Source organism: Hemibagrus wyckioides, linkage group LG10, assembly GCF_019097595.1.
Source record: "Hemibagrus wyckioides isolate EC202008001 linkage group LG10, SWU_Hwy_1.0, whole genome shotgun sequence".
Classification (NCBI taxonomy): domain Eukaryota; kingdom Metazoa; phylum Chordata; class Actinopteri; order Siluriformes; family Bagridae; genus Hemibagrus; species Hemibagrus wyckioides.
Window position 1 is genome coordinate 21086827 of NC_080719.1, and position 15161 is coordinate 21101987.

Genomic DNA, 15161 nt, shown 5'->3' on the forward strand with positions numbered 1-15161 from the left:
TCATAGTTCTGGTTATCTGTGCATTTCATATTTGCAGACAATAAAATTGTTAGACTTAAAAAGACACTGACTCAAAGTACCTCATATATAAAATAATAATAATAATAATAATAATAATAATAATAATAATAAAAATTCAACTCAGGCTCAAGGTTAACATATCATACAACTTCTCTGGCACTATAAAAAACCCTGAATGTACAGTACAAAAAGAAAAAAAGGTGCCATTGGGCTCTATTTTCTGACATTCTCTCCAGGGTCTAATGATCAGTTAAGGCTCTTGCTAATAACAATTCACACTACTTAAAAGAAACAGTGGGATTTTTTAGAAAAAAAACTCTACATAATAATTCACTGCTCTGAATATGAATACCTATGTAACAAAGCAGAGCTATTAGGTCTGTGCCATGTCCTGTGTTGTCTTTTTCTCATCTGAAAGACGTAGACTGGTGTTCATTTCTGTGGTTGAGGTCATAGTACGAGTGTTAGCCCGTGATGACCTCTGGCGCCGGGTGCCATTATAGACACATCGCAGCAAATTCTTGAGGGTGGCCCACATCTCCTTGTCCTTGTAGGAGTATATGATAGGGTTCATTACAGAGTTGAGGACAGCCAGAAGAAGAAACCAGCGCTTAAACTTCAGCAAATTACATTGTTCACATTTTAAGCCATCCAGGAGCAGCACAACAAGACCAGGTGTCCAACAGATCACAAAAACCCCTGCAAGAGAGAGAAACAATAACATTTTAAATTCAGTATTTTTGAGAGTGAGAGAGAGAGAGAGAGAGAATTTAAAAACTTTTTAAAAATCTAAATCTAAATTAAGACTAAAATTGAGAGGTCATTTGTTAAATATTGTAGGCTGTACGCTGTTTGGCATCTCTAAATTGTCCGTAGTGTGTGTGACCGTGCCCTGGGTTGACACCCTGTCCAGGGTGTCCTCTGCCTTGTGCACAGAGTCCCCTGGTACCCAGTGACTGCAGGATAAGTACTACAGAATAGATGGATGAAGGTAAGCCTGTGTTGAGTTTTTAATGTTTCCCATTTTATTCTTGCACAATAAATATCACTGATTTTGGGAGGTCTCACACATAATATAGCAGATCAGATTAGCCTTGCTCTAATCAAGACCAGTGTACTGCGTGTGAAACTTTGAGATGAAAAAAAGGAGAAGGTTATTAAAACATTAGCGAAGATTTTAGCCTACTTAGGAAATTGTAGAAGTGGAACAAAATGGCACAGCTAAAACTATACCAAGCTCAAGCCAAACTGAGTGCTTGGGCAAGAATGGCAATTGTAAGAGAAGTGTCCAAGAGTCTAGTTGAAGTCCACTGAAGGGATTACAGAGCTGGCTGAAATAAGAGAACCTCATCAGATCTTCACAGATCCAACCTCTATGAGAGTGGCCAGAAGGTAGCTAATTCTTAGAAAATCTATTTTAGAAAACCTGAGCTTTTGGAAAAAGATTTTGTGGTCTGAACAGACTCCAATTTAGCCATTTGGTCTAATGCCAAAGCATAATATTTAGCAGAAACTCAACACTAAGACACTATTGCTGTGATCAAGCATGGTGGTGGTAGCATTGTGCTTTTCAGCAGGGTTGCTTTTCAGCAGAATGAACTGGAAAGCTTTTTGCCAAATATAAGCAATATATTAAGGACTCTATCAACTCTGCCAGGCATCTCCATTTAGGGAGAAAATGTACACTATATGGCCAAATGTTTTCAAACATCCCATTCCAGATTTATCTTTTTTATAACAATTTACTATTTTATAATATTTTTTATTTCATAATCCACTTAGGAAAGCTTGTTCCAAAGACATTATCACAGTAATAATCACCAGTCATCAATGAAGTGATTCGGCCCAAATAAAGATTTCTGTTTCTGTAGGATTTTCTTTTTGGTTTTATCAGCCCGATGGAGCCATGGTCCACAGTGAGCTTAAAAAATATGTTTGGGATCTCATTGTTGAAAGATATTGATTTAGAGAGGAGTACAAAAGAGTTTTCAAAACACTAAATGTACCATGGAACACTGTGAAGGCCATCACCAACACCCGGACATCACCAAGAACAGGTTGTCCCTCAAAAATTGACAACAAGACAAGAAGCAAATATATCAGGGAGACTGCCAGTAACATTAAAGGAAGTTCTGGAATATATTCCAGAGTACATATCACTCCATGCATGTCACAACAATCTCTATCTGTGCATAGGATATCTTCCTGTAATTTGATAGATCTTGAGCATTTTTGCAGGAAGAGTGAAATAAAACAGCCAATTGTTTTAATTCTTTGTTGTAAATACAAGCAAATAGTGTTTAGTATTAGTTAAGGGGCGTGCACACTCATGCAACCAGGTTATTTAATTTTTTCTTTCTTTTTTAATCCCCAAAACCCCTATCATTTTGTTTTCATTTGAATTTTGTTGTCGCTAGAACAGATGGAAGCGATGCAAATGTCAATTAGTGGAACAAACACAGCTTTAGAAATGATGCAAACTTCTGTCAACTGAAGAGAATGTACCTCTAAATCCATGGTGAATAACATGTAAGGGCTTGTGTTCAGGAATAACAGTGTTCCTGAGTACAAATTGGCAGTAGAGCACAACAACAATGATTTTCTTTCCAGCAATAGAACACATGCTGACATATAAAGCAGAAATACTCAGGCCATTACATGTTTAAAGGGCAATAATTGGGCTTATTTAGCACAATTACTCAGTATATACATAACTATAGCACTGCTCACTAGACTGAAAACTTTAGCTATTAAGATTTTACAACATAACCACATAAACTGGGGAATCCTCTGTGGCTAGTATGTGCCACATGTAAGCTACCATCCCCTCTAATCTTATAATAAAATATCTGCAGGAAAAGGCAAGGAATGCATATTGCACATGTGGCAGTTCAGTTTGAAGGCCTTCTGACCTGATGTTTTCTGTGGTAACAAAAAGTGGCCAAAAAACGTCTCTAAACAGAAGCTACTAAAATGTGATGCAAAACATACCCTAGACATTCTCTTAAAATGCATCAGCATCAGAACTGGCCTATTTAGTAGTACTCTTTCAAATAGCCACCAAGAACTGTCAGACAAGCTGAGAGCAAGAAAAGAGCTTCCATGGCTCCATGGTTATCCAGAAAGTTTATCATTGGAGCATTTCAGGAATGCTTAGAGCTGTGTATGCATGCTGAATAAGGAATAAAACACATCAGGAAACATTGGTAGAAGAAATATTTTATCAACTGTTCTATCAAGTGGGTTGCTGTGATGAATTACAATCACATTGATTATTATTTACTCAGTGAATATCCATTTAAACAGTAAATATCCATTTAAAGTCAAATATTTGTGGAAAGTCCATGAAACAACTTAATTCTTGTTTTCATTTTCATTTTAAAATGGCTATAAATAACTTTTTCCTCACCAGGAAACTTCATAAAGCCAGAAATGTCATCCTTTTTTATGTTACTGAGGAATTGCAGTTCACACACAAAAAAAAAACCCTGCCCTGACGTCAGTCCTGTGGTGGGAGGAAAACGTAAAGGAACAGCTTTACCTTTGACATTCCTTCAATCTGTATAGAATCAGTTTTAGGCCACAGTGCTGTTGGATCTCCTTAATCAGAATGTGTTGATTAATTATTTATAATAGCATCGCTCTGTAGTGCCAGCGGTAATTCAAATACTCATATTAATGCTCTTCCACCCAATATGCTCTTTCTTTAAAATCCATTATTCATAGGGTCTTATACAGTCCACATACCCTAGCACTATGCAATATGCACAGAGATATGTATAATATTTTGTTTGTATAATTTTTAAAGGTTTCTGGAGATGGTTAAGGAGAATTATGAAATGAGTCTCCAGTGTCAGTGCTTGCTAATGGTCCATAGGTTATCAATGTCTCGGGTATATATATATGTCTCGGCTACATACCAATTTGATTTAAATTTAATTAATTAAAAAAATATATAAATGATAAAATAATGGCTGTTCATAGCTGCTGTATTTACACATTTAAACTCTACCAAATTGCTTTGATATAAAAGGCTCAAAATGCATTGGACAAATAAACATGATTATATAGGGATTATATAGTGACTGAAGTATGGAACCCATGGACCACTAAATGTTGAGCAGTTAAAGCATGCTCAAATGGGTTGAGGTCAGGTGAAAAGTTTAAGAGCATTTTGCTTTCATGGTATGTTTTGGGACCTTATCCATCTGCACTGTGAATTACTGTCCATTTGACTCAATCTGAGCAGAAAGTGTAGCTCCATACAACCTGCTACTTCTATCAGCATGTACATTTTGGATCACAAGCCCTTCCTTTCCTACTTTCTTCCCATCATTCAGCTACAAGTTCATCTCGTAAGCTTTATCTGTGTAAAAAATCTTGTTCCAAAACTGGACACAGACTTTTATCAGATGTTCAATCTGGCCTTTCTTTTCTTGAGTGCTACTGTAATGTGAAGGCCGAGGAAGGCTCATCTTCCACCTCCCATCCTGACCACCTTCTACAGAGGGACCATCGAGAGCATCCTGAGCAGCTGCATCACTGCCTGGTTTGGGAATTGCACCGTCTCGGACCGCAAGACCCTTCAGCGTATAGTGAGGACAGCTGAGAAGATCATCGGAGTCTCTTACATGCTGCATCCGCAAAGCTAACAGCATTGTGGATGATCCCACACACCCCTCATACACATTCTTCACCCTTCTGTCATCTGGTAAGAGGTACCGAAGCATTCGGACCCGCACAACCAGACTGTTAAACAGTTTCTTCCCTCAGGCAATCAGGCATCTCAACAGAGAACTGAGCTGCACTGGACACACACACACGTACAACCAAGATCTGATCTCAGAGGAGAACTGAACTGTGCTGGACACGAAAACACACACACATACATAACTCACGCACAAAAAAAAACAAAAAAAAGAATTGAACTGTGCTGGACATAGTCAGACACACACACACTAAATTGTCCTGTTTGCATGCACATGCTACTTTACATTTATATATATTTATATTAATCCTGTTTACATGTGTCGCTTTAATATCTGTAATCACTGTATACACTGTTCTTTGCACATTGTCTTGTTCATTGCACAAAGTCGGCCTATATGTTGTTTGTCTGCACTGTCTTGTCTTGTCTTGTCTTCCTGTGCACTTCTGTTGTATGTCTAGTTCTTAAAGACTGCACCTTAAGTATAGTTTAATATAGTATAAGCCAGCTTTTTAGTTTAATTTTAATTTTTAAATTATAGTTTAATTTTTTTATCTCTATGTTTGTCTGCGTCACTGTACTTTGTCTCTGTTATGTGTAGCACCTCTGGTCTAGGAGGAACGTTGTCTCACTTCACTGTGTACTGCATCTGCTAATATATGGTTGAAGTGACAATAAAGCTTCTTTGACTTGACTTGATTTGAACCCTCAGTATTTAGACTCATAACGGGTCACACCTGGCTATGAAACTGGTTATTTGTCCAATTACTTTTGAGGCTGTAAAAATGGAGGGACTATATAAAAATGAGTCCTAAATTCCTAAAAGATTAAAGCAATACTTTTGTTAAAGCTCTTGAATTAAAAATGTTTTAAAACCCATTGTGGTGTTGTACAGAGGCAAAAATGAAAATAATCAGCTTTTATTTTTATCGATTGTTTTCTTATTACAGAATGCCTTGTCTAATTTTATATTCACATTTACACATTGAAAAGAGTGAAGCTTTTTTATAAGTGAAATACAGATTAATGTAACCTTTGTCCCTTTTGGTACCATAAACAAAGACAGAATGAACTATGGTACTCAGATCATTTTATCTTCAGACGTTGTACATTACATAACTAATCCTGCTGTAAACTCCAGAGAACGATCTATGCACAGCATTGGAATATCCTTCACTCTAAAACAAAAGATTATGACACTTAAGTAAGCTATTTACATGTTTTGAGGTGTTTTTCTGAAAGTTACAGTCTAATTGTCACGTTCAGACAGCAGGCAGTGCAATCACCATCTTGATGCAAGATAATTATACACGCAAAAAAGAGTCATTGTCTAGGAATGACTCTTTCTGTTTCTATCAGACATCTCTAATTTAGGAGAGGTACTCACCCTCTCTTCTGACCTGAAAGTATCATCTTTTATTAACAGTTATTTCTAACACATAAGCTTCAGTTAAATTGCCTGGCAACTACGTGACTTTAACTTACCACACCCAGAGAAAAAAAAAAATCACACAACCAAATGAAAGACAATGCCAAAATGGAGACAAGAAATTCAACCTCCTCTGTTAAGGACTGGGTTGAAATGCCGCCACAGTGATCCTGCCTTTGTTTTAAGGCTTGAATAGAAACAAAGTGTTTCAAAGTTGCTTATTTTTTACAGGGTGTACAGTTTAAGTAAACTGAATAATACAAATGTCTGGGAAAGTACAAAGTAAAAAAGGAATAAAAAGCAAATGATTTCTAAATGACTGTTTTCGTTCTTAGTCACACATTACTGAAATCCATTTTAATCTTAGACCTGGTCCTGATGGATATTTCTGAAAACCTTTCTTTTCCCACGCACATCAAAATTGCATTTTGGGTCACTGAAAACAAAGCATTGCTCCACAGATCTGGTTCTAACACTACTCACTACAACCGAAACTGTATTTAACTTAGTTAGCCATAGTATCACATCATCAGCTGTCCACACACAGGAATCCTTGTCATTGTCATTTTTCGTTATCTGACACGCACTTAATGCTAGGATGCGTTTGACGTAAGGGTTTCACATTATTACTTTATCACAAGGCTGGCGTTCTCATTTAACTGTCGTCTGAATTTGCATTTTTATGTGGATGTAGATATTTTTGAAAACATGGGTTTTTTAATGTAGTAATGAGTTTTTATAGTCACATAAAAACAACAATGTAATTTTATGTTGACTGATTAAACCAATTAACCAATTAAACAAAGTATGTGCATTGTGCTTTGTTTGGACCAATCGAAATGAAGGGGTTCTACCTAATAAAGTGCAGTTCAGACAGGTCAAGTGGCTTAATGACACAAAAGCTGAAATATTTAGAGAGTATAACTGAAACCTACCCAAAACAGTCATCACTGTTTTAATGAGCTTGATTGGTGTCTTCTTGCGTTTCAAAGATCCAGTGGCATGGCCATTTAAGACAGTTGTTTTCTTCCTGACATAGGCATATATCCTTAGGTATATGGCTACCATTATGAGGAAAACCCCCAGGTTGAAAAGTGACCAGAAGATCAGGTAGCTCCTGCTGAAGATCGGTGCCAGCATTGAGCACTGCTCGATACTGCAGATGCAGTTCCAGCCCATGCTTGGTACCGCACCCATAAAGATGGAAATGACCCAAACCAGCACAATCAAGAGGGTTACCCGCCGCTTTGTAAGGTTGCTGTGTACTTTCCAGTTCATGATTGAGATGTAGCGTTCCAGAGCAATAACCAACAGATTTGTGAGTGATGCTGAGAGGCTTGTGTCCAACAGGCCCTGCCGAAGAAAGTACTGCTGCACACTCAGTGTTTGGGACACTGAGCCTGTGTTGAACATGAGATACACATATGCAATCCCAGCAAGAAAGTCTGAGGCTGCAAGGTTGGCTACAAGATAATAAAATGCATTGTGGAAGCGGTTGTTGGTGATGACAGAAAGGATGACCATTGCATTGGACACCAGGATGAAACAACAAAAGATGCAGCCCACGCACTGAAGCGCTATGAGATGCGTGAACTCCCAATCATCAATTGTCTGTTTGCTTTTGTTGTAAAAAAATCCCATTCGCTCATCATAGTAGCACGTGTTCTGACTTGACATCTTGTGCAGAATAAAATTGTTCTGGAAGAAGAAACAAGAAGAACAATAAGGACCAAAAAAAAAAAACGGAACAGAAATAAAATAGAAAAACAGACAAAAGCGAACCAAACTATAATACCTCTAGTACACACAGTCTAGGAAGCATCTAATTCTGATCACTGCACATATCTCGCCGTTGTACAAAATTTTAATTTGGACTGTTTTCTTTATGTTGCAACCTGAGCCAATCTTTACATACTGTAACGGCAGAGGTTATTTCAGTTCTTAATTTAAAATGGTCGATAGATTAAAACCTCTATACTGTAAGTCAGATTAAATTTTAATGTGGTTTAATTCGATTTAAATTTGATTGGAAATGTTTTAATGACAAACTAAAACAGACGAAAGAAAGAAAGAAAGAAAGAAAGAAAGAAAGAAAGAAAGAAAGAAAGAAAGAAAGAAAGAAAGAAAGTTTTTTTGTGACCAAATGTTTTGGAACTAAGGTATGTTTGAACAGAAGTCAGTTCCGAGATCATAATGAATACAAAAAGTGTTGCGGCAGGTTGTGTCGGTCCGCCTGTGTGTGTCAAAGTTCTGCCGAATTTCGAAATCGATACCGATACTCACCAGGAGCACATGCAGAATGCCCGGGTCATGAGTTGATTTGTCGCATTTGCTTGTGAAAGCCTCCACTCATGCAGTCCATGCGAGCTCCTTCCTTGTTCTCCTTGGTTAACTGAAAAGACGGCAAGTGAAAGCGACAGAGTCTGAATGGTTTGTGAAGACGGGGGCGGTCATCATGTGGGTGTGGAGTTAAAACGTTGTACTATACCTTTAAAGCGCGCCTATATAACATGGATATACATTCGACTCGCGTGATACATTTACGCACAGGAATTTATTATATGGGCGCTTGGCGCAAATTTAAAAATTGTAGAAGAGTGTAGGCTTAAACTTTATTACATAACGGGACATCCCAAAAGCACCTACTATCTCCAGATAAAATAGATTTAAATTTTAGATTGGCTTCTATTTCCAATAAAGCAAAAAAAAAAAAGTGAAGGGTTTTATTACAAATTATAAGGTAAATTAAAGCTGCAGAATATAACTTCTGATTTCACTTGTATTTTATGGAAAATAATAACGTGTTTAAAATATTCCTTTGAAATAATAGTATTTTATCCTATTTTTTGTATACTGAAAAGAAGCAAAGTAGCTATAGACCTGAATGTGTTTCAGAGACTCAGAGTCAAACAGCCTTCAAAGGTGGTTCAGAACACATACTGTATGGTATTTAACTTTGTGAAAGCTAAAGCATCCCAGCGTGCCCCAGACACCAATGAAGGTCTACCAAATTGACTGTGTCAATGCCCTAGCTAGCTGGAAAAAAAAAATCATTGCAAGAAATCGCATTGTTTGGAAATCACCCTAGTTGACTCATCCTTTCTGTTTTTTTCTGTTAGTACAATGTTTGTAGGTGTATCTAATGTTGAACCCACCAAAAGCATCTTACAAATGCATCTCTGTTGTAAAGAAAAACATTTGCTTTACATTGATGCCTTCATATACTTTATATACAATCATATTTTATATCCTGTTCGCCAAAATGGTTAGATAATATCAAGCCAGAAGCTTTCAGACTGAATGCCAAAGTAAATGTGCTTTTCTTGCAAAGTAACTTTTACATGACCATTATTTTGACTGAAAAAAAAAAACACATGCAGGTTAGAGTTTGGAAAAAATGTTGGTAAAAGCATGCTGGTATTAAGAGTCATTTATATCAGGTGTCTCTGCAATCAGTTTCTTCCTACCAGCATGCACAGAATGCAGGAAATCACATCACAGACAGAATGTTGAATGATGGCAGCAGTGATAGAGGAGTCAAAGAAAAAATAAAACACAAAAACTACTCTGCGAAATTTAAGATGATTACTTATTAATTAGTTAATCCTAATAAAAATCTGGGCTGAATTCTGTAGACTGTGTGATAAACGTTTACATTAAACAACCTGTGAGTATTACAGTGTTTGGATAATGTTATCAATCATTGTAATTATGCAGAAAATGCAGGAAAAAACACAACTGGTATTATAATAATGGAAATGTCATGCTTAAATGCTTAAAACGTGTTTTAAAAGGTGAAGTAGAGGAGTTCGGAGGCAGTCATGACTGGGTATCTAACACTGCCAAAAAATCACAAGCACTCACAAAGTGTTTGGGGCACCAACATATATACAGAATGTGAGGTTGTCTGCATGGTGACAGAGAGGACACCTGAAGTCATGGTGAAGTGTTACTAGTGTAACCTAGCTAGCTAATATTAAATCAATAATTAGCTAATATTTGTAGTATCACACCAGGAATTTGCTCATTTCACTGGGTAGTCGTGTTTCTGCATGACAACTGTTTCCTTTATGTTTAATATCATTTCATAGTGGCCTGTCCCGTTGTAAAAAGCAGGCAAGAAAATTCAGTCTCTGGCAAGAGTGCTGACATGGTGCTTAGGAACATCAAAAGACTGGCAGTTAAAAGTAGACCTGACAAAGCAGCAGAAATTTTACATTTATGGCATTTGGTAGATGCTTTTATACAGAGTGACGTACAGAAGTGCTTTGAAGTGTCTATCAATAAAGACATCAAAACTATATCACAAGGTCACAGACTAAGAATGCCATAAGTCTAAAACCGTGTATGGAGGAAATATAGCAAGAAAAGCACAGAGATCTTTTTTTTTAGTTTTTAAGTACTAGTTTAAGTATTTCAGGAAGAATAAGGTCTTTGGTTATCATTTAAAGACAGTCAGTGACTCAGCTGTTCAGACATCGTGGGGAAGTTCATTCCACCACCCAGGTGTCAGAACACAGAAGAGTCTTGATGCCTTCCTTGTACTGTGAGAGATGGTGGAAGCAGTCGAGCAGTGCTGGAGGATCTGGGGGAGCGTAGTGGAGTGCAGGGTGTGATAACTGCTTTGAGGTAAGCAGGTGCTGGCCTGTTTTTTGGCTTTGAAGGCAAGCATTAATGTTTTAAATATGATTCACTGAGAACATCACAGTGACAACACTCAGGCCGGGTGCATTGCTACTGACAATTCCTTGGAAGGACAAGATAGAGGAGGTCCATGAGAGAAAGAAGGCCCAGACTTGAGGTGGAGGATTATTGCAGTTATGGGTATAGAATATTTGCAAGAAATCCCTTAAGAAAATCCACTGCAAAATTGGCATTACAGAAACTTGTAAAACAAAGGACATTGTGTGTGTGTGGGTGTGTGTTTGTGAAAGAGAGAGAGAGAGAGAGAGAGAGAGAGAGAGAGAGACCAAGCACAGGAAACAGCACAAATTTAAACAACACAAAAGACAAACTAGCCCAAAAATAGGGCATTAGAAAATTTCTTAAATCTGTAAGTGAAACTTGTTTCCCTAGGCATGTCTGATGTATGTTCCTAATCATTTAAATAGATCTTACAATAGACACACTGTCTGTACTTCTATTTTGCTTTTTTCTAAAGATTTGCTACATTTAATTCCAATTATTTGCTATAAAAATATGTTGGGGACCATGAAATCTTTTTTACAATTTAATTTAACATTAACTTTTATCCACTGCTCCTACAACACTGAAAAGTAAGCATGAACCTTCATTAGCACTTGTTGCAATTCCCATTTTGACCACTGGGTGCAATAACAATTTGAGTGGAAGAGAAGTGGAGCAGGGAGCGTGAAACCATCTTCTGCAAATTCCAAGCGGTGATACTGCCTTTCTAATCAGCCTCCACACTATGTGTAGGAGCAAAACGTTCCACTGCAGTTCTTAATCACAATCATAAATATTGTTGTAGTTAAAAGCAGATATGAGCATTATTTAACCCGAGCAGCACAGTGGTGCAGAAGGTAGTGTTATATTCTCTCAGGTCCAAGGTTCTCACTTCAGTCCTGAGCTTGTTTCCATTGTGCCAATGTGGGTTTCCTCTGGCGTTTATGTTTTGCCCCCAATGCCCAAAACATGCAGGTAGATGGAATGACTTGTCATGACTTGCAATGACTTGCTCTTTTGGGTTTATGAAAAAAATCAGTTAAACCAACTTTATATTAAATTAGTCAACTACATGTTTACTAACCTTTGTATCTAAATGTACAGGCCTGGTTAAGATTTATATATTTAAGAGGTGTCAAACAAACAAACAAACAAATAAATTAAAGAAATGGAAGTGCAAACTCCCACTGTATGAATGAACTGAACTTGAACTAGTTCGTAGGTCATTTTGTACATTAGTAGACTACATTAGCTTTTTTCCTCTGTAGCTATGTAATACAGCAAGTCTGAAATCACAGATCTTCACATTGAAAACAGCCTCATCTGTGTTGATTTAGTTGTTCTCTATCCTGAGATGTTCTGTATCAGAGTTAGCTAACAGTGCAATCAGGTGTGGGTAGTCTGTCAACATACAAATATAGCAAATTAAACTAAATTTTTATTTAGACATCTAAATAGAATATGATATTACACCGATCAGGCATAACATTATGACCACCTGTCTAATTTTGTGTTGGTCCGCCTTTTGCTGCCAAAACAGCCCTGACCCTTGGACATGGACTCCACTAGATCCCTGAAGGTGTGCTGTGGTATCTGGCACCAAGGTATTAGCAGCAGATCCTTTAAGTCCTGTAAGTTGGGAGGTGTGGCCTCCATGGATTGGACTTGTTTGTTCAGCACATCCCACAGATGCTTAATTGGATTGAGATCTGAGAATTTGGAGGCCAAGTCAACACCTCAAATTCATTGTTGTGCTCATCAAACCATTCCTGAATCATTTTTGCTTTGTGGCACGGCGTACAGCCATCAGGGAATACCATTTCCATGGACATGGTCTGCAACAATGCTTAGGTAGGTGATACGTGTCAAAGTAACATCCACAGGGATGGCAGGACCAAGGTTTCCCAGCAGAACATTGCCCAAGGCATGACACTGCCTCCACTGGCTTGCCTTCTTCCCTTAGTGCATCCTGGTGCCATGTGTTCCCCAGGTACGAGACATACACACACCTGGCCATCCACATGATGGACAAAATATTCGCTTGCTGCTTAATATATCCCACCCACTAACAGATGCCATGATGAGGAAATAATCAGTGTTATTCACTTCAACTCTCATTGCTTATAATGTTATGGTTGATCGGTGTATATTGTAATTATAATATATAATATTATGGTGGTGTTCAAGGGAACATAGCCAATAAGGTAAGAGGATGCAGGGTTTTAAGTAATAAACAGAATTTAGAAATCAGCAAATTAACTAATTAACAACAAGGCAATACAAAAAGCAAAAAAGTGAATAGAATAACTTATTCTAGGCCTATAAACTGAGGTCAACTAAATGGAGCTAAACTTAACGTAAGGCACAAGTGAAGCAAGAAAACAGAAACTGACCTCACACAAGTGACAAAACAGGGCTCATTTATACACACAGACATTCCACAGTTAAGAGGAACATGGAGACATTAAAGATAACAAAATCATTAAAAACAGTAATACATAACTAACCAGCCAAAATAGCAGACAATACTCAAATATTTATTGCAGAAGTCTATGTTTATACTCAGTCTATGTTTTTGCAAAAAGCACACTTGGCTGGATTGACAAGTTAAGCCTGCTGACTGGAGGCACTGCAGGACCTGCTGGATATGTATGTACAGTATACATATATACACTATATTGCCAAAAGTATTCGCTCACCTGCCTTGACTCGCATATGAACTTAAGTGACATCCCATTCCTAATCCATAGGGTTCAATATGACGTCGGTCCACCCTTTGCAGCTATAACAGCTTCAACTCTTCTGGGAAGGCTGTCCACAAGGTTTAGGAGTGTGTTTATGGGAATTTTTGACCATTCTTCCAGAAGTGCATTTGTGAGGTCACACACTGATGTTGGACGAGAAGGCCTGGCTCTCAGTCTCCGCTCTAATTCATCCCAAAGGTGTTCTATCGGGTTGAGGTCAGGACTCTATGCAGGCCAGTCAAGTTCATCCACACCAGACTCTGTCATCCATGTCTTTATGGACCTTGCTTTGTGCACTGGTGCACAGTCATGTTGGAAGAGGAAGGGGCCAGCTCCAAACTGTTCCCACAAAGTTGCGAGCATGGAATTGTCCAAAATGTCTTGGTATGCTGAAGCATTCAGAGTTCCTTTCACTGGAACTAAGGGGCCAAGCCCAGCTCCTGAAAAACAACCCCACACCATAATCCCCCCTCCACCAAACTTTACACTTGGCACAATGCACTCAGACAAGTACCGTTCTCCTGGCAACCGCCAAACCCAGACTCGTCCATCAGATTGCCAGATGGAGAAGCACGATTCGTCACTCCAGAGAACACGTCTCCACTGCTCTAGAGTCCAGTGGCGGCGTGCTTTACACCACTGCATCCGACGCTTTGCATTGCACTTGGTGATGTATGGCTTGGATGCAGCTGCTCGGCCATGGAAACCCATTCCATGAAGCTCTCTGCGCACTGTTCTTGAGATAATCTGAAGGCCACATGAAGTTTGGAGGTCTGTAGCGATTGACTGCAGAAAGTTGGTGACCTCTTCGCACTATGTGCCTCAGCATCCGCTGACCCCGCTCCGTCAGTTTACGTGGCCTACCACTTCATGGCTGAGTTGCTGTCGTTCCCAAACACTTCCATGTTCTTATAATACAGCTGACAGTTGACTGTGGAATATTTAGGAGCGAGGAAATTTCACGACTGGATTTGTTGCACAGGTGGCATCCTATCACAGTTCCACGCTGGAATTCACTGAGCTCCTGAGAGCGACCCATTCTTTCACAAATGTTTGTAAAAACAGTCTGCATGCCTAGGTGCTTGATTTTATACACCTGTGGCCATGGAAGTGATTGGAACACCTGATTCTGATTATTTGGATGGGTGAGCGAATACTTTTGGCAATATAGTGTATATATATATATATATATATATATATATATATATATATATATACATACATATAACTGCTTCCCTTGTACACAACGAACAGGTAACAGGTTGCTTTCAGTGCCTACAACTGGCAGAACAAACTTTGTGTTTATCAGGTTCTGATTGCTTCCTGGGTGTATGAGGGCACTCAGTTCCTTCCCTCCAACCTCAACAGTTGTCATTTGTACCACAGGTTCATGTAATGCTAAAAAGGTTATGCTAATAGGAAGTGAAACCTTCCACTGAAAGCACCTGTTTTTTAGTTGATAATGAAGTGAAAATCTTGTTTTCCAAAGAAACAAATTTTTTACTTTTTTGCTTAAGAAGTAGATTTTTTGCTTTTGTTCAAATTAAAACACACAATCATATATTGCATTATA

General features: G+C 38.2%; 1 protein-coding gene across 1 annotated transcript; it reads right to left on the reverse strand.

The window, feature by feature from the left end:
- Positions 1-123: 123 nt before the first annotated feature.
- On the reverse strand, positions 124-8600 carry lpar3 (lysophosphatidic acid receptor 3). Its single transcript, XM_058401424.1, has 3 exons — positions 8442-8600; positions 7094-7856; positions 124-720 (listed from the first exon to the last, which is right to left on the reverse strand). The coding sequence occupies exons 2-3, from the start codon at positions 7833-7835 to the stop codon at positions 395-397; spliced, it is 1068 nt and encodes a 355-aa protein (XP_058257407.1). The 5' UTR covers positions 7836-7856; positions 8442-8600; the 3' UTR covers positions 124-394.
- Positions 8601-15161: the final 6561 nt, after the last annotated feature.